The 27,856-nt window shown below is 37.1% G+C and overlaps 4 protein-coding genes and 1 long non-coding RNA gene across 5 annotated transcripts in view; 3 read left to right on the top strand and 2 right to left on the bottom strand.

The window, feature by feature from the left end:
• Nucleotides 1–778: 778 nt before the first annotated feature.
• Nucleotides 779–5,144, top strand: LOC137237128 (uncharacterized). The gene is made up of 3 exons (XR_010948833.1): nt 779–860; nt 916–2,022; nt 2,182–5,144. It is a non-coding gene; the product is annotated as an uncharacterized lncRNA (long non-coding RNA).
• LOC137237127 (protein transport protein Sec24C-like) lies at nt 5,119–7,316 on the bottom strand. Its single transcript, XM_067760403.1, has 7 exons — nt 6,490–7,316; nt 6,209–6,425; nt 6,016–6,143; nt 5,912–5,959; nt 5,778–5,855; nt 5,514–5,648; nt 5,119–5,460 (listed from the first exon to the last, which is right to left on the bottom strand). Exons 3-6 carry the CDS (start codon nt 6,062–6,064, stop codon nt 5,581–5,583), a joined length of 243 nt encoding a protein of 80 aa, XP_067616504.1. The 5' UTR covers nt 6,065–6,143; nt 6,209–6,425; nt 6,490–7,316; the 3' UTR covers nt 5,119–5,460; nt 5,514–5,580.
• A 115-nt stretch (nt 7,317–7,431) lies between these two features.
• Nucleotides 7,432–27,856, bottom strand: part of LOC137237125 (RNA-binding protein 34) — a 44,943-nt gene continuing 24,518 nt past the window's right edge. The window contains exons 2-3 of the mRNA XM_067760401.1: nt 11,113–11,460; nt 7,432–11,049 (exon numbers count right to left, since the gene is read on the bottom strand). Of these exons, the coding sequence (XP_067616502.1) occupies nt 10,607–11,049; nt 11,113–11,460 (791 nt within the window). The 3' untranslated portion in view covers nt 7,432–10,606. The remainder of the gene's footprint in view (nt 11,050–11,112; nt 11,461–27,856) is intronic.
• On the top strand, nt 7,559–8,700 carry LOC137237124 (putative transferase CAF17 homolog, mitochondrial). The gene has a single exon (XM_067760400.1). It carries the CDS (start codon nt 7,636–7,638, stop codon nt 8,698–8,700), a length of 1,065 nt encoding a protein of 354 aa, XP_067616501.1. The 5' UTR covers nt 7,559–7,635.
• LOC137237126 (cysteine-rich DPF motif domain-containing protein 1) lies at nt 8,869–9,467 on the top strand. Its single transcript, XM_067760402.1, has one exon. The coding sequence runs from the start codon at nt 8,869–8,871 to the stop codon at nt 9,376–9,378; it is 510 nt and encodes a 169-aa protein (XP_067616503.1). The 3' UTR covers nt 9,379–9,467.

Below are 27,856 nucleotides of genomic sequence, written 5' to 3'. Positions count from 1 at the left end.
ATTTTGACATTTGTACATCGAATTTACAAGTACATGGAATTTTTTTTGTTTGTAGGTATGTCACCATGCTCCCACCTTGTATCGTTCCGCCATGATTGTCTGTCTCATCCTTCATACTAATCGAGCAGTTACTTCTGTGTGAAAGCAAAAAATTTACGATTTCATTAGCAGGTGGAATGAGATCATTAAGTTTCTGTGTGAAAACAGTATAACATTGATTTCTTTAAGGCAGGTTGGATCAGGTGTTTTATCTGGTTATGGCTTTATGGTTATAAGTCACCATTATTTCGCCCTTAAATTATTGAGCAAGTTGTTTTGCTGAATGAGCGCTGAATGTAAGTCTTATGTCAGAAAGAAAATATTCATGAAACGCCATGAAAACAAAAAAGTCAATCTGCAACAGTGCGTATTAGTTTTTAATGTCACAATAGTGTACACTGGCTGCCAAGAAAACTCACGAAGCTTTTATCAGTGATTTTTTTTATTCAGTTTTGCTTTACAGAATCACAATTTCCAAGTTTACACAATAACTGAATGGAACGGCCCTAATACCTTACAGAATCTCATGAAAATTTAAAGTGTAGATTTTGTATGCAAACGAGTTTCCAGTTTTTCAGTTCTTCACAGTTAAGCGTGGTACGCAGATCACAAGAAAGTAAAAATTCCATATAAAAAACGCTCAAGAAAATTCCTTGTGGTAAATTTTCTTGAAGTAGTACGCAGTTTACAAGAAATTTAGTACGATACTTTAGTACTATTTCTCCATTAAATTTACATACGGCAACACCGGTTTCCGCAAGAAATATGTCAAGTGCCATATATTTCTTGAAGAAAAAAAGGTAAACAACTGGAAAAATTAGGTAAGCAAATGGTTTTTTAATTTTTCTGCAATAAATAATTATTATTTTATTTCAGAAATGGAAATAAATATTGCTGCAGCACCAAAACGCAAAAAGCGCGTATTAAATTTCACGGCGGAGGAGAAATGGGCTCTGATAAGGGAAGTGAAAGAGTGGCCCAGGATATGGAATACTTCTGATCTATTGCATTGCAACAAAAATGCAGTGGATCAGGCCTGGGTCCACTTAAGTAGCGTCAAAAAGTATAGAGAGAAGTGTCAAAAGACGCGTATTAATCTCGAGAACAATAATCCGAAGGCGGAAAAGAAAAATTTTGTCTATGTCCGGAGATATTTGCAGTTGAAGTTGGCGATTTTCATGTGGTTGTTGTTGTGTTAGTACCCTAAAAAAAAATTGTGCATCACCGTGGCGATAGCCACGTTTATACCACACACTCGGACTTGGCATGGCGTAGCGCAGGGTTATTTTTTATAAGCGCGGCCGAAGGCCGCCAATGCAGAAAGGTGTTCTGCGCAAAAATACTATGGATCCCACCCCGGTTTCGGAGGTACCCGCGAGTCTTCGGTTTTTCGTTAATATTTTTTGAACGAGTTGAAATTTTTATTTTCCGCCTTCGGATTATTAATACTGATGTCAAGACGCGTCGTAGCGTATTAGCAGTCGACCCCTCAACTAGACTATTACCGATATTTGCAAACAAAATTGAAAATTTTCATGTGGTTGTTATTTTGATGATTTTGTAGTACCCACAAGAAATACTGAGGGTAAAAGTGTGTTGCGCGGATATAGTTTTGGTCTCCAAACAGGTGTTGGACCCACCCAGGGTAATTTTTTATAAGCGTGGCCGAAGGCCGCCAATGCAGAAAGGTGTTCTGCGCAAGAAAACTATGGATCCCACCCCCGGTTTACTGCATATTCGAAAAAATTTTTGAAATTCGGATAAAAAAATTCAAGTTTTGAAAAAAAAAGTTTTTGAAGTTTGATCCATTGTCATGAATTCTCTGTGTATACTTCAAAAAATGTTAACATTGTACATGTACTCCCTTGCAGGACATTTACATCTTCATCGAATTTCAGTGAGGAATCAAGCCAATCTCCCTTAGATCCCTCAGAGGACTTGAACAGTACGCAAATTAGTGACAACGATTCCCAATACGACTATGTGAGTATGGGTGCAGATGGTAATATCGACAGCAGTATTGCGCATTTGCACCAGCATCACATTCTGCGTTGATGTCTGGCAATATGCGCAACAGCATGATGTTCTATAAATAATAAATAAATAAAATATATAAATAGACCTAGCATTTTGTATTTACAGAAAGCAAAGCGTTCGAAACCGTATACGTTATCTCAAAGTCCAGATGAGAAGTGGGGGCGCTTCAATAAAATTTAAAAAAAGCAAGAGGAGTTTTTGGAGGATCGTAAGAAATCCCCATACGCCCAGGCATTATCGACTTTTGACTGGCTGCTAAATAAACTGCCACGTTCTGTCGGAGATGACATGTGTCTTCACATAAACAGTATCCTACAGAAAATCGTGGAACACAAATCCAGCCAGACCACAGAATAAATTGGTCTGTACGTCAGTGCACCACCTGTGATCACATATCGTCCTCATGAAAAATTGTTATAAATTATATTTAAGTAAGCAGGCTAGACCGCGCCGTCGAAATTATGATTCCTTATGTTGGTACGAACAAAAAATTGGTCTACAACATACACTCATTGCCAAATTAATAGGTACATAATTGATCGGTCAACTACACCTTTCAGAATAGTTAATTGAATTTCAAAATTTGTCATTTGGATTAAGAATAGTTATCTGGATTTCAGAATATGTTAATTTGATTTCAGAATAGGTAATTGGAATTCAGAATGTGTGAATTGGATTTCAGAAATCGTCAAGTGGATTTCAGAAAATAGCTTTCGAACCATTTTACATTTAAATGAATTTATGAAATGCCTTGAACTTACAAATTATTTTCCAACTTTGCGTAATAAATTGTTTGATATCTGAAATCCAATTGATGCTTTCCGAAATTGAATTGTCTATTTTTGAAATCCACTTCACACATTCTGAATTTCAATTGCCTATTCTGAAATCCAATTACCTATTCTGAAATTCAGTTGACGTTTTCTGAATTCAAAATGGAAAAGATTTAGATTTGCGAATGATTCCTTTTAAGTTTTTAATTTTTTTTATAACAACATTAAATTTTTGGTTCGTACGAACATGAGGAACTATAATTTCGACGGCACGGTATAAATTGCCAAATCGCCTCAGCCTAATACAGGCCCTTATTGAAAGTATACATTTAATGAATTTAATAAGCTCTTAAAGCGTTCAAATATTGAAGTCTATTAGCAAACTCTTTTGTTCATATTACCCAATATATTATTAGATAAAAAGAAATGTTATTTTATGTTTGTTATAAATTATACCCCTTATTCATAAAAAAAATAAAATAGGTTTATTAAGCTCTTATAATTGGAAATTTGTATGGAAATGTCATTTTAAAAATCTTTATAAACCCTCATCATTTTTTATGTATAAGGGGGTAGACTTATTTAATCCCATTATTCATATAAAATAGTGAAGGTTTATAAAGCATTTTAAAATGACATTAAACCTATTTTATTTTTTAAAGCATGCCTTTATTATTATTTATTGTATTGTATTATTAATGAGCTCTCCAAGAGTAAATATTGAAGTCTGTTGGTGAAATTTATGATATATAGTGTGCGACATAAATAAAGCACCGAAATTCCTTTCAGAACATCTACATAGCTCAACAAAAGTCAAATTATAAGTTCTAGGATGTTAAGTCTCTTTTATTAAGGAAGAACATATACTCAATATAATATATAAATGTTTAGTATATCGACGGCTGAGTGGAAGATCACCTTGTTTCAAAACATTTAAAAAAAAATGCCTTTTCTCAGAAATTGTTTCAAGAACGCCTTTCCTAAAACGCCCTATTTTATAACTTAGTTCCAAAACGCCGTATCTTAGAATGAGTGGACAAAAGGTCATATTTGAACGAAAACTAAATACACTTGCAGCTGAGATAGGACGTTTCTGAAACTCGTTCTGATATAGGACGTTCTTGAACCAAGTTTTGAAATAGGGCATTTTTGAAACAAGTTCTAATTTAAGGCGCTCGTGAAACAATTTCTGAGAAAGGGAATTTTCGAAAAATGTTTTGAAATACGGTGATGTTCCACTCAGCTGTCGATGTTGTTCACAAATAAAAGCAAAATATTGGGGCATATCCATAGTCAGAATTAAGTGGGTACTTAAAGTTAGTTGTAGCTTTTTGACAAAACTTCCAATGGGCTATCTGTCAAAAAAGTTGCAACTAATTTAGAGTATACGCCCCATTGAATTAAGAACTTGCATTTAAGATTTTACTTAACCAAAAGCAACAGAGACTTCGGTGCTTTAGTTTTGGCGCACACTGTACATATCGTCACTTGATTGCCAGAAGCGTGAGTGTGCCATTTTTTAAACTTTGATCTAATCAGGTCATTAGATGAACCATTAAATATTCTATATTGTATAAAAATCTCGATTAAAATGCATCACAGGAAGGCTGTATAATTTGCATAACAAAAAGGCACTCTAATTTGCAAAATATAGCTAAATCTATAATAGAAGACACCTAAACCAAAGTTGCAAAAGTTACAAAGAATTAATCAAACTTTGAAAAACGGACATCAAAATTTGCATCTTTTTTGGCAGAGAGTCTAGCAAATTTTTGAGTACGCAGTTTTGTAGCCCAATCAATTTCAGAATAATGGTGTAAGTGCTAGAACGACTAAAAAGGTTATCTGAATTTTCAGAATTTTTTTGTAGAGGCTGTTGAGAAATTTCTTCCATACAACGCATGAGAAAAATTTTCTTTTGTATGGAGAAAATGTTGAACAGCCTCTACAAAAAGTTCTGAAAATTCAGATAAACTTTTTAGTCGTTCTAGCATTTACATTATTATTTTGAAATTGATTGGGCTACAAAACTGCGTACTCAAAAATTTGCTAGACTCTCTGCCAAAAAAGATGCAAATTTTGATGTCCGTTTTTCAAAGTTTGATTTGTTCTTTGTAACTTTTGCAACTTTGGTTTAGGTGGCTTCTATTATAGATTTCGGAGCCACTGTTTGTTTGTATATTTATTTTTAGTTTTTAATGTTTCTTTGTATATACATACATTGTCTGAAAGTGAAATTTATAGACTGAATAAAAGCCTTCAATTCCAATTCTATATTTAATTTTGCGATTTTATATTTTTTGTATGACTTTGGGTCCATTAAAGGAAAGTACAGTGTCCAAAACCATTTTAGAAAATAAATCTTTTTGTTGATGAATAAGTTTGAAGGACATTGCTGTGGCAGCGCCTTTTTCCAATAAAGTACGTTGTTATTCCTTTGATTGGCGCCTCTACATGTACATCCATGTCATATTTTGGTCATGCATAATTGTAATGCTTTACGTATAGCTTTAATGATGATATGTGCATGCACGCCTTCCTCAACATATGGCTTAACTTGTTTTAAGATTTCACCTGCTTAAAGTACTACTGAAGTGGTGCCATCGCTGACCTGATAAGAGAAACATTTTTATTCTACACATTCTAATATAACAAAAAACTTACCTCAGCATCTTGAGATTTGGCGATGTCGACTAGAGTTTTACGGCTGGATGCACAATATGCAATAGTTTCATACTGCTTGCCCCATCATTTGAAATTGTGGCCTTACCACTGGAATCAACAATATGCTTGTCCATACTGCGTGGACCCAATGTAGTGCGTATAGCGTCCACAATTGATTGCGAGGCATTGATGTTGGATATGAGTTGAGGTTTACCTTGAGAGCTATCGGTACCCAAACATTTTTTACACAAAAGTCATACGTACCCAATACAAGTTCAGGACATTCATATTTATCTACACGCTGTCCGGTGTGGCCCAAATGTTGGAAATATTCAGTTGGCACTGTTGAGAAAAAATATGTATCAATGAACACAAGCCAAATTTACAGATTTTTTTACCATCTGTTGTTACTTTACACACAAGACTTTGGAAACGACGACGAGCATCTACAAATTGTATATATGAGCCTTGCAAAGATTACATCTAATTGCACCCAATTCACCAAAATTTATAATGGGTGGCTCATATTCACCCTCAACCGTGCGTGCCATTGGTGAGACGGTAAGTGTAATGGACAAAGCTGTTGTTTTTAATAAATCAGCTGTTGCAGGTATGCAATACAAAGGCGACCTGCAAAGAAGAAAGATCAATGTAATTGCCAAACAAAACATTAATTTCGATTATCGATACGTAACGTGGCGAGGAGTTACCCTAATTTTCTACCACATATTTTGTGGTCACTAATGGTGGTAATAAACCCTGTTCATTAGTAATAAAAGCACCACCAGCGCTATTTTGATTTTCAATGATAACGCTTATCGGATTTGGCATCTGATCGGGATCTAAACGGCGTTGGGCTTGATCATACTGTTGCGGCCGTTGATATTTACCAGTAACAGTTGCAGGTGGTTGCTAAAGAAAATAACACAAAAATAATCATCAGCAAATTTGTAAATTATTAGTTGTATTAACATACATTATAACCAGAACGTCCGGGCGTGTCCGGGTATTGGGGGTTGACCCGGCTTGGGTGGTTGACTGAGCATTGGCGTCTGTCCAGGTTGTGTTGGTGGCATCATTTGACCCATGTAACCACGTGGTGCACCTGGTTGTTGTAGAGGATAACCTGGATTTTGAGGTTGTGGTGGATAGCCCGGATTTTGTGGCATTGGCAGATAGCCATCCTGGGGAGGTTGTTGCTGCTGCTGTTATCGTGGCATTGCATAACCCGGTTGCTGTTGTGGTATATACCTTGGCATAACTGGATGTGGTGTCATTGCCCCACCTGGTCCAGTAGATGTGGGCGGCATACCTGGAGGACCTTGTTGCTCATGGCCACCAAATGACTGGCGCATAGGGTGTTGAGGTGGCATTTGACCGGATTTTGACTGCATTAGACCAGGCTGTCGTGGCATTGGACCCAGTCGCGGTGGCATTTGCTGTTCATCTGTTTGCTGGTATGGAGATTTAACACTGCCGGCAATTGATGTTGGTGGTGTAGCTGACCAATTTGAGGACCACTCTAGAAAAATAACAACATTTATTAGACAGAAAATTATCAAAAATATATGTTTGCGAATACTTTCCCTAATAAGGAAGTGACATTCTTTATATTTCTTTTGTTTATGTGCTCTTCCTCTTGCTTGTTTCACTAATCACCGTAGATTTTTAAACGTCAAAATTACTTCCATACTACTATTTTTCACGCAAGAAAAAAGGCAAAATTTTTCTTGAGCAATTGCTTGTGATCTGCGTACCAAGCTTTAGAGAATACGGCCCCAGAAGATCGCCCTCTTTCATCCTGTTAATACCTTTTTTTTATAAGAACGGGTTGCTAAAATAAAATTATCCCGCGTTTTCCTTAAAATTCACGGCAACTCTGACTATACAATCAGCTGGCTTAACATTTGTGAATAAATTTGTTTTTACTTTGAGTTTTTAGTCGAAATTTTATTAAAATATATTTAGACATTTTGAATTCATTATTTTTTATAACTAAACAAATAAATTAATCAAAAACAAGTTTCGTATAAAGGCAGAATATAATTCAAGGTGACTAAAACTGACTACTTAACCAGTTTTGTTATCTTAACTGGCTCTTCGAAATTCGCAGCAGTAAATAATGAATATCTTAAAAGGACTGGCAAATATTCGATCGAGCTTTTCTCGATTCATAGAGACGACAACCAATTTTATGTGGGTACAGCGGAACGAAAAGTTTGCTGATAGACGTTTGGTTGTTGAGCAATTAACTGACAGAGAAGTGGTGCGCGTACATGGTGAAGAAGTTGTGCCCTTCTTGCAGGGGCTTATAACGAATGATATGGCTCACCTGCAGTCGGGTTGTACACCTCTTGCCAAAACTCCGTCGATGTATACAATGTTCCTGAATAAAGCCGGACGTGTTCTATATGACTCGATTATATATCGCACACCAGAACCAAATACATACCTAATAGAGTGTGACAAATATATATCAAATGAATTGCGCCGACACTTGCGACTTTATCGTGTAAGGAGAGATATTCAAATTGATGCCGTAAGTGGAGATTACCGACCCTGGATTGTATTCAATCCAGTTGGAAGTGTTGTACGAATGGATACAAATATACAAATTGGCCAAGAAATTATATCTACACCAGACCCGCGGCTACGTGACCTTGGCACACGGGTCATTACAAAATCAGATAAAACATGGAAAGATTTAGCGAACATGTTTTCCAAAACGGGTAATGTAACAGTAGCAAAACCAACCAATGACTGCAACTATCGAATGCATCGTTATCGATACGGTGTGGGTGAAGGGGTTCACGACCTTCCGCCTGGCAAATGTTTTCCGCTAGAAGCCAATTGTGACTATTTGCATGGTGTGAGTTTCCATAAAGGCTGTTACATTGGACAAGAATTAACTGCACGTGTCCACCACACTGGTGTTGTGCGGAAACGTATAATGCCATTACGTTTATCAGAACCAGCAGCACCACAATCATTAACTATATCAACAGAAGCTGGAGTTAATGTCGGTATAATACGTAGTGTGAACTTAGATAGAGCTTTAGGGCTAATGCGAGTGGACCAAGCTCTGAATCCACCCAAACTATTTGTGGATGGCAAAATATGCTACGTAGAAAAACCATACTGGTGGCCAACAGAGCTACCAAAGAAAGCACGAGTTGAAGGCTGCTAGTTAATTGTTTTACTTTATATATTTTAACGATTGGTCTGATATATGATAGCACAAATCATGTCTAAAAATTTTGTTGTATGTACTATTAAAGTATTTAAATATATAAAATGACTGATTTATCATTTATATTTAAGTTGTTTTCGATATCTTTCGCTTACAGACGCACCAATGGTGGAGCCAAAAACATCTGAGCAAACTGCATCCGGTACTAACTCTTCTAGTAGTTATGAAGAGTTTAATTTGGATTTGAAAGATGAAGAGGAAGAGATTGCCCGTTTGGGGTTACCTGCTACTGATGACGCTACTGTGGATAGAGGCAAATCTCAAAATGTTGATCGGACTCCAAAAATAGACTTTCAATGTACTTCCTGTTCTATGAGGGAAATGGTACATTATTACGGCAAAAGTCCACCGTTTGTATATGGGCTTCGAGTTGTGGAAGACTCTTTTATTGTTCGCGATCCGTTTCAGCCTCCGCCAATGAGATGGAAGCCGAAAGCAGAATATTTTGTTTTAATGGGCGCTAAGTGTTCTATGTGCAAAAATGTGGTTTGCAAAAGAGTGGAATGCAGTTTTTACTACACGCGTACATATTGTTTAAACTGTGCTAAAATTAACATAAATAAATTTCCTATAGAAGCTCAAGCTAAATTAAGAAAACAACTAGCAAAAAATTAAATTATCTTCATGATAAACTTAAACAAGTTTATTAATAATGGGTTTTCTTTTTACAAAACAAAATAAAAATAGTTTGGAGTCTAAATTTAGATTAACCATATTGGATTACCATATTTTTAGGATATGAACGTACCAAGGCATCGAATCCCGGGAATCTCGATTCTCGGGCCTTCCGAGCTATCTTGCCATACCGAAAGCCCGGGATTACATTTAAAAAATATCCCGCGATTTTTTCGGGATCCCATATTGCAAATGTATGTATATATCTTTAATTGGTTCATTTTTTTAAGTTTCAAATTGAAACGACGGGTACCACTCTTACCTGTAAAGTAAAGACTTCTAAGACGTTTAAGTTTCAATGATCCGATTTCAAAGGAAACAGACATTTTTCTAGTAAATGTTTTTAATCTCATGGTAATAATTACAACATAGCGAGTGCTAATACGCGTCCAAAAATATCGGCAGAGGTGTCGAACGACGCATATTGACCTCAGTATTAGTAATCCAAGGAGAATTCCCGAAAAAAACGTGTGATCCATAGTGTTTTTGGCAGAAGAACTTTCTGCATTGGCGCTTGTAAAATTGCCCTGACCGTGGGGTCAAAATTAAATCCGTGCAAAATCTCTTTGTACACAATTTTTCTCCCTGTGTGCAACAAAATTACAACAAACACATGAAAATTTTCAACTTTAACCGCAAATATCTCCTTACAGTTAAAATTATATTTTCCGCCTTCGCATCATTGCTGCCGAGGCGAGTCGCGCCGTTTGACACCTATCCCGATATTTTTGAACGCGTATTGGCAGTCGAATCCTGTTGTAAATTATTAGCCTACATACATTTGTATACGGTACGTAATTATTTTTAAACAAAAATTCAAAGGTAACAGTCCGCTAGCTTAATTCACAAAAGCCATAACCAACATTTAAAATTTCACAAGAGAAGCAAAAAACGTTCAATTTTAACATTCACTAAATGCAGAGACGACTTTCAAAAAGTGGCATAACTTCGCTGGTTCTAACTCAATCAAATTTTTACTGGGGGTGTATTTTAATATATTATACTAAAATCTGTGAAAAACCGCAGTTTCGAAAAATCAATTGTTTGGGCCTTTGTGAATTAAGCTAACGCAATCTCTGGATGATCCCGAAAAATTTTGGCGATCCCAGGTAAAAGATCTTCGGATTTCGATGCCTTAGTACATAGTATGTATATGATATGACAAATATTAACCGATTGGTTTTGGCTTAGGGGCTATTTTCTGTATCAACTTTTGCAGTTGACTTGTCACCTTCTTTTTCGGTTTTTTCTTTATTCCCCCAATTTTTACGCCACTAAACTTCGTTTTTTTACTACTATTTTCACTGCACAATTTTTTAGGCAATGAATTTATCTTTTTGGTATCTTTAAGATTTTTGCCTTTGTGCTCTTCTACATCTGTTGAGTCGCGCTTTGCTTTTCCACCCTGCTTTTTAACAGAATATCGCTCTACATTGATTGGCCTTTCATCTAGCATAGTTTCATTTAACTCCAATGCCAAACCCACTGCTTCAGGAGCTTTAAAGCAGACGTATGCTACACCCTTGCAACCTTTATCATTGTGCAAGCACCGAACATAGTGAATTGCTCCGCAGCTAGAAAATATTTCACGCAGCTTCTCTTCGTTTGCACCTGTTAATATATGTACGTTGAAATTAAAATGAATTTAAAAAAGTACATACTAATTAAACTTACTGTACTTAAGATTGCCAACGAAAACGGTACGTTTAGAATCGAAGTGACTATTATTTAAATCAGAGCTTGTAATTCTTAGATGATTACCTTTGAATCTAGAGCCATTTAAATCTAATGCACGCTTTGCTGTCTCTTCATCTTTAAGCTGAACCCAGGCGTTTAAGGATCCAGCTTTCTTTCTCTGTTCATTCGTGTGCACAAAATCACCGGTGGCACTTCGAAAACGTATTCCATAAACCGGTGCATAATTTTTAAATAGACGCGACATATGATTACGCTTGGTATTCACCGGCAGATTTCCTACGAAAATAGTGGCAGCCTCGTTGTAATGCTCCACTTTTTGTCGGTCTAAAAGTGCATAAAATAAAATACTAATTAAAAGGGGTACAATTTTCCATTAGTGAACCACGCTTTGAGAATAATAAGTAAGAGTTGGTAAAGGGATCCTTCTAGATGCCAAAACTAAATCTTTTATCGGTAAAATACTAAAACAGGGGTTGACTGCTAATACGCCCCCAGCGGGTTAGGGGGTTAGAATATACCCGCGGCAGGTATGCCTGTCGTAAGAGGCGACTAAAATACCAGATTAAAGGGGTTGTGTATCGCAACCTTTTCAGGTTGCCAGCGCAATATATAGCTTCTCCAAACCCAATTGTCAACTTCACCTGTCCGTGGCGAATCATGTTTCATTAACAGCCGAGGCTCTGCCGACCCGAACTCCTCATGGATCTAGGGGGCGGGACGGCGGTATGGCCTGGTAGGTCGCATGTGGTCATAACAAATCGTTCCCGAGATGGTCGGGCTTGGTACCGGAACGTACCGGATCTGCATCCGGCAAAGGACCATCACTCGATAACACTCCCCAACGTCTTCAGGGAGTGTCCTTATCGCTAAACCAACAACAACAACTGCTAATACGCGTCCAAAGATTACGGGACAGGTGTGAAGCGACGCGAATTGACAACAATAGTCTGAAGGCGAAAAAGAAAAATTGTATCTCTGACCGAGGATATTTGCAGTTAAAGTTGCCAACTTTCATGTGGTTGTTGTAATGTAGAATTTAATTTTTTTTATTCATTTTATTTTTTTATTTATCAGTCTACAAATTAAACAATTATACAGACTAAATATACAGATATTTAATTTAAAGATATAATGTACGATATAAATAACATATGTATTCATCAATTTTAAAATAATATTTAAACAGTATTTAATTAAACGCTTGACAATTTCAATTCAAATTTTAGAAGTAAGCAGAAGTTAAAATGTTGTAAATGAATTCTAATAAGTATCTCAAAAAAACCTCACACAACGTACTCATGAAGGAGCTATTAAATAATAATTTATGAAATTGACAACAATAGAGCAAATTAATAGTAGACAAAATTTATACAGAATATAATTTATACAGAATAAATTTGAGTACATATCTTAATATATAAAAAAAACATGTGTCACAACATTTTAGGCCGCGATGGACTCCTAACCTACTGAACCGATTTTGAATTTGTTTTGCACCCCGTGTGTAGTTTGATCTAACTTGAGAGATAGGATAGGTTATATCTCAGTTCATAGTCGCAATATTATTTTATTGCAATTTTTTTTATTTGTTTATACGTAATAATAAAATGTTACGTATATGCAGTGCCACTCATATTTTCAGGTGGTGCGGAGATACGTCCGTGTACTTGCTTGGTGTTTAATTACACAACCTGCTTATCAATAAAAAATATTATAGCGAATGATATCAAGTAAAGCAAATCACCAGGCCCGCCGAGGGGGGGGGGGGAGGTTTCTAAGGGGCCCGCGATTTAGAGGTACTATGACATTTTTTTAAATTCAGGAGTCTTTAGTTGTGTAGAGGGTAATTTTCATATCCCCGGGGACTAGGTTCTCGAGATATAGGCCAAAACGTGGGCTAGACAGTGTTTATACAATATGGATATCAAATGAAAGCTGTTGATGAGTGCTTTAGTACAGAGTATTATATTATCCAGAGACGGACTGGGACTGGGATTAGGACTAGGACTGGGACTGGGACTGGAATAAAATATATACCTCTGGGACAGGCAATAAGGGATGCAGAAGAATGAGAAGAAATTGAGAGAAGAGAAAAGATAGGAGATTGAGAAAGAGATAGAATGAGACGAAGATGTAGCGGCAGGGCCGCTTTGAAGCTTCAGCTTTTTTCCACAGTTTTCAGTTTGAAATGAGCCGGCAAACGCGTCACTTGAGCCGCGCGTGTAAAATATAAAAAATTATACATTGTAAAAATGAAAGTGAAACTTAACAAGAGACGAAATTGTTAGGAAATAAGAATTTTAAATAAAGTGTAATTGAACAATAAAACAAACTAAGTTTACTAATTTAAAAACTAAAGAAGAAAGTAAAGAAGGTTTGTGTGTGTGCGTGTGGCTAAATGCCCAAAAATAAGTGGCATCAGAATGCCACTTTACATGGCGACCGTGACACAATCTGCAGATTGTAATATAGTGGAAAAATTGGACAGTCTAAATTTTACATATGTAAAATGCGTGAAGATTGTAATAAATGTGCTAAAAAAAAAACACTATGAAGTGCCGTAGAGTGAAACCCAAAATGTATGGGTATATGCCTCATCATTGGACTCCTTTATTGGACCATTTTGACAAAATTCTGGAAGAAGCAGCATAAGTGTGAAAAGGCAAAAGTCTATAGTGCATGGGTCGTTTTAAATAAAGGAAAAATATAAAAATGTTAAAACGAAGGAAAAACTACAAAAAGTACGAAATGAAAAAATTACATAAAAATTCAAAGTCTAAAATTCTTTAAACACAAATTTTTTTCAAAGTGAAGAACCATAACTGTATGGACAAATTTAGTAAACACCATTAATTCTGAACAAAAAAATACCACAAACAATTTTAAGCTAAGTATTTGCAAAACAAATCTTTACGAAATACACACATTAAATTCAAACATTTTTTTCAACTAATTCAAAAAATTACTACAAAAGCATAAAATCAATGAATTACAAAAATTGTTCAAGTTCGAAATACTGGCGAAAACAAATCAATATTTCTACTCAAACTACGAAAATTTACTACATTACTTAATATTAAATCCTAACAAATTTCGACATTTTCAACTAAATACATGGAAACTTAACCCTACGCAAAAAAAATGCAAATATGTCATAAATATCACGAAATTTATACAAACTACTTAAAAAATTATCTACAAACAAATTTTCGTAAAACTTTTAAATATAATAAAGCCACGGCAGTTTTGGCTTATATACATATACATATATGCTGGTGTGTACAGCTAACAAAAGCGCTAAAGCCAATCGCATGGTTAACGGCACATAATCACGCCAGAAACCATTTAATATAACGGCGAATAAATAACGGCGCTAAAGCCGTGAAATCAACTTTATCAGCAGAGAAAGAAAAATCCGGGATAGCAAACGCCGAAAGAGGCATCTCCAACAAAAAAGCAGCAGCGGAAGGTATATTGGCAGCAGTACAGCACCATGAAAAAGCAGTACCAGAACGGCAGCAGGAAGGGGTAACTGCCGTCAATGTATGTATGTAACCATTTATTTCTATTTCTAATTATTCTTACATATATTTCTACCAACATTGATTAAAATTTGAATAATAATTCAAAGTAAACTAAATTTTAAATTTCGAGTTTTGCGTTTTGCCATAAGGCCGATTATAGCAATAAACAACTATATATTTTAAGGTGCCTACTAATAAATTTCAAATGCCCTAACGATACAAATATTCAGCTATTGATTTGCGTTGCAAATTTACTTGAAACTTTAGTGTTTTGGCAATATTTAAATCAGTTACTTTTCGGAAATATTTGAAATTTATTGGTTATAATAATATGGAAATTGCATTAAGCTTATAAAACCGTGAATTTTTGTTTATAAATCATTTAGAAACGCCTACGAAATGGTTTTGAGAAAAATTAAAATAATATTGAATTTATCACAGCAAATCCGTTTCTAAGCCTCTTTAAATCAAAAATTTATTATTTTTATAATAAAATCGTCCTCTGACATGCCAGGAAATGAAATTTTTGCCTTCATATACAAAAACTGATTTTAACTTGGAAACAATAAAATATTTTCATTCATTTTGTTCGATTGCTATGGGAATTCTAGAAACATTTTGGAAATTTTATTAGAAGCGGTGCGGATGTTCCTTTCTTTTCAAAAAAAAAAAAACTAATTATATAATTTTCTTAACCAGACTTACCATTTTATAAAATACACGCGACAAATATTAACCGGATTTTCAAATAATATTTACAAAATATTTACCTGATTTACAAAATTTTTTTTTCTCTTTTAAAATAATTTTCAATAAAATTACCCTGTTTCAAACACATGTCCGATTCTGAGGGCAATTCCAGCGATAAATCAAGCCCTAAAGGAAGGTGTTCACTAGCTCGTCAAGAAGATTTTTTAGGATTTAATGACTCAGATATCGCAGAAAATAATACTTCAAATTTTCAGTCAGTAACTAATATTATAAACACTCAGCCTTCAGCAAATTCGTCTAATAATTCAGACAACCTACTAACTAGCACTTCCAATTTTCAGTCAGGAACTGACTTTTCCAATTCTCACTCTACTTCAAATTCTTCTAATTTGCCTTCAACAAACAATTCTTCAGATTTACAATCGAATAACAATATTTCAATCATGGCAACCTCAGAACAGAAAAAGGTGTTCATTACCAGTTGCGCCTCAATTATTAGGGATAACTACAGCGGCGATCCACTGGCATTAGAATCTTTTATCGACAAAATAAAATTAATTGAAGTCTTCTCAGATGAAAATTTAAATAGTACTTTTATTGCATTTTTGAAATCCAAACTTGAGGGAAAAGCACGCGAAGCATTACCAACCGTAATAAATTCAGTCGATGACATAAAGACTGCCTTGAGAAATAGAATAAAACCCGACAACTCGAAAGTTGTTTCTGGTAAAATCGCGTCTTTACATGTCATCAATAATAATTACTCAGACTTTGCTAAGCGCGTTGAAGAACTATCCGACGCATTGGAACGTTCTTTGATTATTGAAGGTATGACACAAGCCAAGGCACATGAAATGGCCGTAGAGCAAACAGTGAATGTGTGCAGGTTGAACACTCGTTCAGAATTGGTCAAATCCATCCTGGCTTCAACTACCTTCAGTGATTCAAAAGACGTAGTTGCAAAAATGATAGTCGAACGTAATAATGAGGTAAAAGAAAGACAAGTACTAGCATTCCGTACTCGTGGTAATTGGCAAAATAGTTTTCGAGGAAATTATAGAGGTAATAATTTCAATAATAGGTACAACAATCCAAACGCAAGATTCAACAATAACAATAGAAATAATTACAACAATAATAATTACGGGTACACTAATTCTAATAGAGGTAATAATGACAGATATAGCACTAATAGAAACAATCAGCCTAGTAGTAGTAACAATAATGCTAATAATAATAGACGTTCAAATTCGCGAAGTAATGCCAATTTACGCGCTTTAAACGTGAACGACCCTCAGGAGCGAACACTGGGGGATCGGGATCACGATTTAGACAATTAAACGAATCTTCTTCAAAAATATTAAAATCCATCTACTGCTTGAACCTTAATTATTCAGATTTTATTGAACTTCAATGTAGCGATTCCTACAAACCATGTACTTTTCTAGTAGATACACAAGCAGATATTTCTTTAATCAAAATTTCAAGTTTATCTCAAAATTGTAACTTTAATACTAACGAAATAACCAACATAACAGGCGTAACGCCTGAAACAATTTCAACTTTAGGAACCTTAAAAACCAACTTAATTGCATATAAATTTTTAATACCGCATACTTTACATGTAGTTAACGACGATTTCAATATACCTTCAGACGGAATACTAGGCAAAGACTTTTTAAAATTTAATAAATGCATTATTAATTACGCAAGCGATAGCATAACCATTAATACCGGATTAGATAACGCAAATATACCAATTTTACACGGCACAGGTAACGATTCTTTAGTTATTCCTCCGAGATGTGAAGTTTATCGGTTATTTAAATTACCAAAATGCGATAATCCTGTTTTTGTAGACTCGCAAGAAATCTGTAATGGTGTTTTTACGGCAAAGTGCATTGTTGACACAAATAATCCAGTTATAAAAATTTTAAATATTACTGACGAAGTAAAACATGTCAACAATTGCAATATCGTAACGGAAGATATCACCAACTACAATGTCTACAAAATCAATGAAACTTCAAAAGATCAAAAACGCTTAGAGGAATTAACGAAAATTTTGAAAAATCAAATGCCGGGTTATGCTCAAAAACAATTAATAGATTTATGCTTAAAATATGCCGATGTATTCGCTTTAAAAACTGATCGTATGACTTTAAATAACTTTTACGAACAAAAGCTACGTTTAACTGATAAAAATCCAGTCTATAAAAAAATTATCGTTTACCATATACACAACGTGAAGAAATTAATAAACAAGTCGAAAATTTAATGCGAAATGATTTAATAGAACCCAGCTTTTCTAATTATAACAGCCCTTTAATTTTGGTGCCGAAAAAGGATCCTACAGGCCAAAAGTCTTACCGTATGTGCGTTGATTTCAGAGCAGTCAACAAAAAGCTTATCGCAGACAAATTTCCGTTGGCACGCGTAGACGACATACTCGACAATCTTGGCAGAGCCAAATATTTTTCGACTTTAGATCTTTTTTCTGGTTTTCACCAAATACCACTTCATGTTAATTCTAGAGACGTTACATCTTTCAGTACAGATCGAGGAGCTTTTCGTTGGAAAGTTTTACCTTTCGGTTTAAATATAGCACCAAACTCTTTTTCACGTATGATGTCATTAGCATTTTCAGGCATTTCGCCAAATCAAGCTTTTATGTACATTGACGATGTTATCGTCATCGGATGTAGCGAGACACATCACCTCAAAAATTTAGAAAAAGTTTTCGAAACTTGCAGAAAATTCAATTTAAAGTTAAATCCCAACAAATGCAATTTCCTTCGTTCTGAAGTAACTTTTTTAGGCCATAAATGCACCTCCAAAGGCCTGCTGCCAGATGACTCAAAAATAGACGCAATTAAAAAATACACTAAGCCAAAAGACAAAGACGCTGTTAGGCGATTCGTTGCATTTGCAAATTATTATAGGCGTTTTATACCTAACTTTGCGTCACTGGCAGCCCCTTTAAATCGTCTAAATCGGAAAAAAGTTGAATTTGTTTGGGATGATGCTTGCGAAAATGCTTTCGAAAAATTAAGATTATCATTAATGTCTCCTCAATTATTACAATACCCTGATTTTTCAAAAGAATTTATTATCACTGTAGATGCATCTAAGAGTGGTTGTGGCGCTATATTAAGCCAAAAGCATGGAGATAATGACTTACCGATTTGCTTTGCATCAAAATCTTTCAATAAAGCCGAACAGAAAAAGGCAATCATAGAATTAGAACTTTTAGCAATACATTTTGCTATAAAACATTTTCGGCCGTATGTCTACGGTACACATTTCACGGTAAAATCAGACCATAGACCATTAGTTTATCTATTCAATATGAAAGATCCTTCCTCGAAACTCTCTAGAATCAGATTAGATTTATCAGAATACAATTTTACAATTGAATATATTAAAGGAAAATCGAATGTTGTGGCTGATGCTCTTTCGCGTATAAGTATAGACGAGATTAAAGATTCGACAAAACACGTTTTAGCCGTTAAAACGCGATTACAAACTAAACAACAAGAATTACAAAATGAAAAAATAAGTTTAAATGATACGACCTCTAACGATAATAAAGTACAAGTTTATGATAAATTTTCATACGATTTTTCAAAAAAGATACCGCGAGTAAAATCAACAATACAATATAATAAACATAAGGAGATCTCCAATTTACAAATTTATGCGCATTTAAAACATAAAAAATATAATTTACTTAATATCGTGACTGCTAACGAAATAACGAATTTAGATGAGTTACTTTCGAGGCTGGAAAAAGCAGCCGACAATCACAATATTAAACAATTAGAATGGCCAAAAAATTATATCTTTTTCAATAATTTTTCAATTACGAATTTTAAAATCCGCGGAAATGAAATTTTAAAATCATTACAAATAATATTGACGGACCCTGTAGAGACCGTAACAGACAATGAACAGAAACAAAAACTTATGACAATTTATCACGAAGATCCATTGTTAGGAGGTCATTGCGGAACAAAAAGGTTATATGCCAAATTAAGAACTAAATATTACTGGAAAAACATGACACGTGATATAGCGAAATTTGTGAAAAATTGCAATAAATGTCTTTTAAATAAAGTGAGACCAAAAACAAAAGAAAATCTTGTCCTTACTACAACACCCTGTAAACCATTTGACATAGTGATTATCGATACAATAGGTCCACTTCCAGAATCAAACTATGGTAACAAGTTCGCTGTTACTATGATTTGTGACTTTTCTAAATACCTGGTAACAGTAGCTGTACCAGATAAATCAGCAAAAACTATCGCATGTGCTATTTTTGAAACCTTTATACTAACATATGGTACAATGAGAGCCATTAGATCCGATTTAGGGACGGAATACAAAAATGAATTATTCTCGGAATTAACAAAACTTTTAAAAATTAATCATGAAATCACGAAACTGTTGGTACTGTTGAAAGAAACCATAGAGTCTTTAACGAATATTTACGTGCATATCTAGATGAAACGTATTCAGATTGGGATACGTATTTGAAGTATTTTACATTTTTACATAATACTACAAGTAGTTCGGTTTTTGATAATAAATTTACTCCTTTCGAATTAATATTTGGCAGAAAATCTACAATGCCACATGAATTACAAAATGAACAAATCGATCCGATCTATAATGTAGAAAATTATACAAAAGAACTAAAATATACAATGCAAAAATCTCATAAAATGGCAAGAAATTTGATTAATAAACATAAAATTAGAAATAAAGAATTATACGATAAAACTGCTAAGCCTTTAGAAATTAAAATTAATGATAGGGTTTTAGTAGAAACAGAACCGAGAAATAAACATAGAAATATATATCAAGGTCCCTACATAATAAATAATATCGATGGACCAAATGTAAAAATTTTTGATGAAATTAATAAAATTGAAAAAATTGTACACAAAAATCGTATACAAAAAATTAATTAAATTGATAGCCGATAATAATCTTTAAATATAAACCTACTTTAAGAACACGCCAATGAAGGCCAAACTAAACAAACTATTAATGTTAATTCTTAATACGGCCTAATGTACAAAATTCATATGTTAAATTGAAATACTTAATAAATATATATTTACTCAATTTAAAAATAAGCATATAAATAGTAACGGTTCACTTCAAACTAAAAACATTATTTTTTACATATTTCATTTTCTTATAAATTTATATCTTAACCCTAGTAAAGCCTAAAGAAGAATGTGGCAAGACTGATCACCTTGCCAAATTCTTCTTTTCCAAAGGGGGATGATGTAGCGTCATGTAGTGCCAGCCAACTAAAAACTAAAATAAAACTAAAAACTAAAATAGCTGGCATCACCCCCACATGCAACCATGCATGTATGCACTTGATGTTACTGGGTGAGAGAGTCGAATGACGGAGAGAATTCTGATTGGCTGAATCTTCCGTTACTCGACTCTATCACGCCACTGCATCATTCGATTTTACCGCTATGCACTTTTGGCATAGCGGCAGGGCCGCTTTGAAGCTTCAGCTTTTTTCCACAGTTTTCAGTTTGAAATGAGCCGGCAAACGCGTCACTTGAGCCGCGCGTGTAAAATATAAAAAATTATACATTGTAAAAATGAAAGTGAAACTTAACAAGAGACGAAATTGTTAGGAAATAAGAATTTTAAATAAAGTGTAATTGAACAATAAAACAAACTAAGTTTACTAATTTAAAAACTAAAGAAGAAAGTAAAGAAGGTTTGTGTGTGTGCGTGTGGCTAAATGCCCAAAAATAAGTGGCATCAGAATGCCACTTTACAGCAGAGTCAGACGGAAAAAGCTTATTAAAATGTATGCAGATAGGCCAAATTTAGGGCAGGACAACGTCTGCCGGGTCTTTTAGTCTACATATAAAAATAATGATCACAATGCAATTTTGCAAACAAGTTTCAAGTAACTGGTACTTTCATATTTGAAACAGGGGGTTGAACAATATTATCACGGTTTAGCGTTCTTTGCTTCATTTCAGATTACAAATTTAATGTAGTTAAAAGGTACCGGAGCAATCAGGCTTCACCAAAGATCCTGGGGATGCAGCCCAAAGATCCTAATATGGATGTACACTATGATAGTGAGACCTATCATAGTGTACCGAGCAGTTGGGTGACCATCAAGGACAACCATGGTGACCGTACAAAAATCACTCACGAAGCTTCAACGCTTAGCGTGTGTCTGCATTACGGGAGCCATGCGAACATGCCCGACGGCAGCAATAGAGGTGCTGCTTGAGTTAACGCCTCTACATATAATAATTGAGCAGGCAGCCATGAGTATTTTAGTAAGCATAGCTAAAGAGGGATGTGGAAGAGGCAAAGTGATACAATCACGGAGCATGGCGAAGCTGCAGGAGCAGATTCCACTTATCCAACTTCCCAGAGATGATACGAGGAAGATAATTAAGTTTGAAAGCGCTTCAAAATAGAGCTGGGGAACAAATGAACGTGGGACACCTCCAGAATTGAAGCGCTTCACCAGGAACACACTATAATATGGTACACCGATGGCTCGAAGACACCGGAGGGCATAGGAGCGGGGATCTTCGGCCCCCGAACCAAAATATCCCTACTACTCGGAAAATATCCGAGCATTTTCTAAGCCGAAGTTGTCGCCATAAGCCTGTGTGCAGAGATAAATTTACACCGGGGATATACCTACGAGGAAAACGCTATACACAGCGACAGTCAAGCTGCACTCAAGGCATTATCTTCAGTTGAGATTAAATCATCAACAGTCCTTGAATGCGTAGAGGTTAAATAGTCTAGGAGTTAACAACACCATCCGTCTAGCATGGGTACCTGGACACAGAGGTGTAGATGGTAACGAGAGAGCGGACGAGCTTGCCAGGTTGGCAGTGGCCGGAAAGCCAATAGGACCCGAGCCTATGGTGCCAATAGGGTCACATACAATAAGGGAGGAGTTCAGACAAAAGGAGGCGTGCCTCAGAGAACAACACTGGCGCGAAAGTCCAGGACTTCGGCAGGCAAAGGCACTAATAGGAGGGTACAACTCAAAGCGATATAAGGCTATGATTAACCTCCCGAAAAGTAGCCTTAGGATTTAACAGGTATACTCACAACACATCCTGAAGGAATGTGATGCGACTTAGGAACGAAGACTTAGGATCATAGGATCATCCAAATTAGAAAATAGTCACATACACTCTCTGAAGCCGAGAACCATTCTGGATTTTCTCAGAGAACTCGGCTTCGATGAAGTGTTGTAACGAGAATGAGGGAACAATAGACCAATAGGTCGCAGTGCTTAACCTCACAACATCTATCTCTCTATCTATCGTATTAATTTAACAATAAATAAGACACCAAGCATCTCCCTGTGGCTCTGTAACGTAGGCAACTGTAATAGTTTTAACCGGCTGCAATAGGGAGGAAGATTTTTAGAAGGATCCCATGGTAAGTGGTTTAAAGCGAAAAGCATAAATTGTTTCTGGATCGATTCCAGCTTGTCAGAATGAACCTGATAACGGGGTTTCCAAATTATTGAAGCGTATTCCAAAGTATTTATTTATTTATTACAGTCTTTGGACTTAGGTTAAATCTATGAGATCACATTTATACATTGTATGTATGTATGTATTGTATGTATGTATTTATTTGAAAATTTGTTCCCAGCACAACAATTTTGACAAATTATTTAACAGTGCTAGTCATGAATAGCATGAGCTATAAAAAATTGAACATTTATAATAATAATAAATTAGATTAATCAAATTAAATTAAATATAACGGATAATAGTGAAATATTTATGTATGTAAATGTAAATCTTAAAACTAAATAAAAGTAATTAATAAATATTAAAAGCCAGCAGTAGTGATGATAACCTTTGGCTGGTTATAGTAGATCGAATAGTATTTAACAAATGAAGAAGACACAGGGAAAGGAAAATGACTTAGAAATGAACATTTTAACAACATCAATTTGAGATCCAGTTTAAGAGTCGTTAAAAAATGATGTTAGCTCTTTTTTGAAGTGCAGAGCATTACTTAAGAGTCGAAGACTTGTAAGTAGGGAGTTCCAAAGACGTATTGCAGTAACAAAGAATTGGCGCTCAGAGGTTAGCGTGCGGTATCTAATGTGCTTAAGAAGAAGCACCGATCTTGATGATTGCAGAAAAATAAGCTTACGATATAGATAGTCAGGTTCCTTCGTGTGTATCAACTTATGGAGGAAGGGCAGTGTTTTGACTTTTAAAAGATTTTCGAAAGAAATGTTTAGCAACCTTTCAGCATGTTGTGATACGTGGTCTAGTCTTTTCAACCCACAAACATATCTAGCAATGTTGGTGTAAACAACATTTAGTTTGTTCTTGCACAGATAGTCGCAGTTTGAGTAAATCACACAGCCATGGAGTAGCGTAGGTATTAAGTACGCTTTAGCGAGAAGTAGTCTTATGTGCAAAGGCGTGAAATATTGTGTTAACCATAGTGTACGAAGCATTCCATACACTTTTCCAACCGTTCTAAAAATATGGTCTTTCCATGTCAATGTTTTGTTAAAAATTACACCTAAGTTTTTCGCCGTATCTACGTATTCTATAACGGAATTGTCGAACACTACATTCTCTAAATCATTAGTGGGAAAAGACCTTCTATGAATAACAATACATTTTGACTTATTCGGGTTTATACATAAGCCATTCATAGCAGCCCATGAAAATATTTGATTCAAATCGTGGTTTAAGTTACTTATGCACAAGCTAGTTTGATCACGAGGACAACACGTAAACAACTGCATATCATCAGCGTAGATATGACCATTACAATACTTAAGGACATCGGGTAAGTCATTGATGTACAGAACAAATAACAGAGGACCCAGGATAGAACCTTGAGGGACGCCTCTTAAGACATGTAGGAAGTCAGACTTTTCACCATCTATACATACTGCTTGAGTCCTATCGCCAAGATATGATCTTATAAGGGCAACTGCATGACCAGAGAAGTTAAATAGGTTTTCCAGCTTCCTACAGAGCAGAGTGTGGTCTACAGAATCGAAAGCTTTGGAGTGGTCAAGAAGTGTTAAGAAGGCAATGTAACTTTCATCCACTCGCTCACGAATTTCGTCTGTCACAGATAATAGTGCCGTTGTACAGCTCCGTTTTGACCTGAAACCGGACTGACTGTCTGACAGGAGCTTGTATTCATGTACATATACATGTACATACATTATACAGTCTTTGAGTTTTGAATAATTGCTTTTGGTTTATAAAATGTATTTCTTGTTTACCTTATAGGTACTCCTTTACAACATTTGTATAATAGCCTCTTGAACTCTTTCATATTTTTACAATCTGTAAAGTCCCTACGTAATTCATTATATTCTCTAAATCTCTCAAAAATATATACTCTTTTACTATACTCTTTCTCCTGCGAAGACAGTCACCTTGTAGCGGTGCAGGGGCTTACGCCGATCGCATTCGATACTAATTGGTCAGATGGGAGCGGGGCAACCACGCTCACCTGACAGATGTGGTCGAATGCGATCGGTAACCAGGAACTGTCACCTCCTAATCCAGGGTGTCATGCGTCACCGTGCCCATTGGACTGGTTTGCAGCCAGGAAGTCCACAACACCGGCTGTATTATAACGGCGCCTCCCCAACACCGGGCCACCTTGGGGAGTAACCATGGCCTTACCGCGTCAAGGGGCTCTGCCGCGGCGGACCAACCCAGTTCCCCAAACTAAAGCAGAGACAACAACGCTTGCCGTGTCAAGCAAGTTGTCGTAAGGAAAAGATGATGAACAACAACAACAAAAAAACCAACAACAACAATAACAATAAAAGCACAACAAAAAAACGGGCTCCAGGAAGAGCAGCGGGCAGAGAAGCAGCAGGCCACGCACGTACTCCAGGCAATTCCTGGAAAGCCTCACGAGAGAGGAGGCAATGCTCTTCTTAGAGCATCAGAGGGACGAATCTCCCTCCACTAGCACTGGAGTATACAGGGAACCGGCTCTCAAAACCGCGAACCCCAAGGGCAACACCAAAACCCAAGGAGAGCAGCGCGGGCCCGAAGAGCACTCCAACCAGGAAGCAGAGGAACCCGCGATCCCCAGTGGACCCCTATCCACTGGTGAGCAGCGCGGGCAAGTCAAACAAGGTGAGCAGAAGGCGGCGGCAGGAAACAAACCCGCGATCCATGGAGGGCCCAGTACCTCCATTGCGCAGCGCGGGCCGAAAGAGAAAACAAAAGAGTTAACTGCAATAGAGCGAGAAAAGCTGACAAAGAGAGGCTACGACGGTGCATCCAAGCACGAAAACCACCACCCTAGCAGTCCCTCTAGAGGGACGAGTAAGTCTAGGCATTCACCGTCGGAGCATGACTCTAGTAGCAGCTCAAAGAGCACCTATGAAAGGTCCCAGGAAGGGAAAAATACAGAGCGGAACCCGGAGGAGTGGAAACGGCCTAACAGAAGGCACAACAGAGGCAGGCAACCTGCACTTCCACCACGGGGCAGTCCAGGAGCGCTGGATGACAAGAGACGCTTTGGACTAAGTGGGGCTGGGGTAAAAAGATACCTCCGATATCTAGAGGAAGGCCTGTCGCCCAGGGAGGCAAGAGCCAGGGCAGATGAGCGCAGGCATGTACTAGACCACGGGCAGAGAAAAGCCAATGCTCAAAGTGGAAGCAAAGAAGGAAGGAGAGCACAGCCAGCGGCAGCTGACCAGCATGCGCCCGCTCCCGCTGAAAAGCGCAGGATCGGGCAAATTACGCCGGAGGAAACTCCGAGCTCAAAAAGGCAACGGGCCCACGCTCCCAGGAACACTGCACCCACGGGCAGGGAGATTCAAGCCAGGGCGGCTGGGGTACCTGCTGGGATGGCACCAAGGCAGCAGAGCTATTCGGAAGCCCTTAGGGGTATCCGAATAGCTGTTCTGCCCAGTAACTACCCGGCGGAGGCCCTATGTCAAGAAGACCTGACGAATCTCCAAGAGCTCATTATGGACGGAGTGTTCAGGGGATGTGGGCATGCCCTAGTTTTTTGCGGGGTATACTTCCGAGCAGGGCTCCTCCTCGTGGACTGCGAGGACGAAAAAACAGTTAAGTGGCTCGTTGAAGTAATACCGACGCTTGAGGGGTGGACAGGGCCACAATTATGCACGAGACGCGGGGATGAAATACCGCCAACGCATAATGTGACTATGTTCCTCCCCAGAAGTGCGGAACGCCCAAAATAGTTTGCGTTACGGCCGCCAACCAAAATGAGGGCCTCAGGACGCAGAGATGACGCGTCATTAATTGTAGCGCAGAGGAAACAGGCCTACGTCTCGACGTAGGCATAGATAGATAGATAGATGTTGTGAGGTTAAGCACTGCGACCTATTGGTCTATTGTGCCCTCAATTCTCTTTACAACACTTCATCCAAGCCGAGTTTCCTGAGAAAATCCAGAATGGCTCCCGGCTTCAGAGAGTGTATGTGACTATTTCCTAGTTTGGATGATCCTAGGATTCTAAGTCTTCGTCTCGCGACTGCCTCACATTCCTTTAGGATGTGTTCTGCAGACTCACCTTCGACATCACAGAAGCGACAGAGGCTACTAGCTGATATGCCCAATTTATGCATGTGGCTCTTTAGCCTACAGTGACCTGTGAGTATACCTGTTACAATCCTAAGGCTACTTTTTGGGAGGTTAATCATAGCCTTATATCGCTTCGAGTTGTACCCTCCTATTAGTGCCTTTGCCTGCCGAAGTCCTGGACTCTCGCGCCAGTGTTGTTCTCTGAGGCACGCCTCCTTTTGTATAAAGTCCTCCCTTATTGTATGTGACCCTATTGGCACCATAGGCTCGGGTCCTATTGGCTTTCCGGCCGCTGCCAACTTGGCAAGCTCGTCGGCTCGCTCGTTACCATCCACTCCTCTGTTTCCAGGTACCCGTGCCAGACGGATGGTGTTGTTGACTCCTAGATTGTTTAACCTCTCCACGCACTCAAGGACTGTTGATGATTTGATCTCAACCGAAGCTAATGCCTTGAGTGCAGCCTGACTGTCGCTGAGTATAACGATTTTCTCGTTGGTATATCCCCGCTGTAAATTTATCTCTGCACACCGGCTTATGGCAACAACTTCGGCCTGGAAGACGCTCGGATATTTTCCGAGTGGTAGGGATATTTTGGTTCGGGGCCCGAAGATCCCCGCTCCTATGCCCTCCGGTGTCTTCGAGCCATCGGTGTACCATATTATAGTGTTCCTGGTGAAGCGCTTCAATCCTGGAGGTGTCCCACGTACATTTGTTCCCCAGCTCTATTTTGAAGCGCTTCTCAAACTTAATTATCTTCCTCGTATCATCTCTGGGAAGTTGGATAAGTGGAATCTGCTCCTGCAGCTTCGCCATGCTCCGTGACTGTATCACTTTGCCTCTTCCACATCCCTCTTTAGCTATGTTTACTAAAGTACTCCTGGCTGCCTG

The sequence above is a fragment of the Eurosta solidaginis genome, chromosome 1, assembly GCF_040869045.1.
Source record: "Eurosta solidaginis isolate ZX-2024a chromosome 1, ASM4086904v1, whole genome shotgun sequence".
NCBI classification, from domain to species: Eukaryota; Metazoa; Arthropoda; class Insecta; order Diptera; family Tephritidae; genus Eurosta; species Eurosta solidaginis.
The sequence above is the reverse complement of the archived record's forward strand: the minus strand, read 5'-3'. Positions and strand labels throughout refer to the sequence as shown.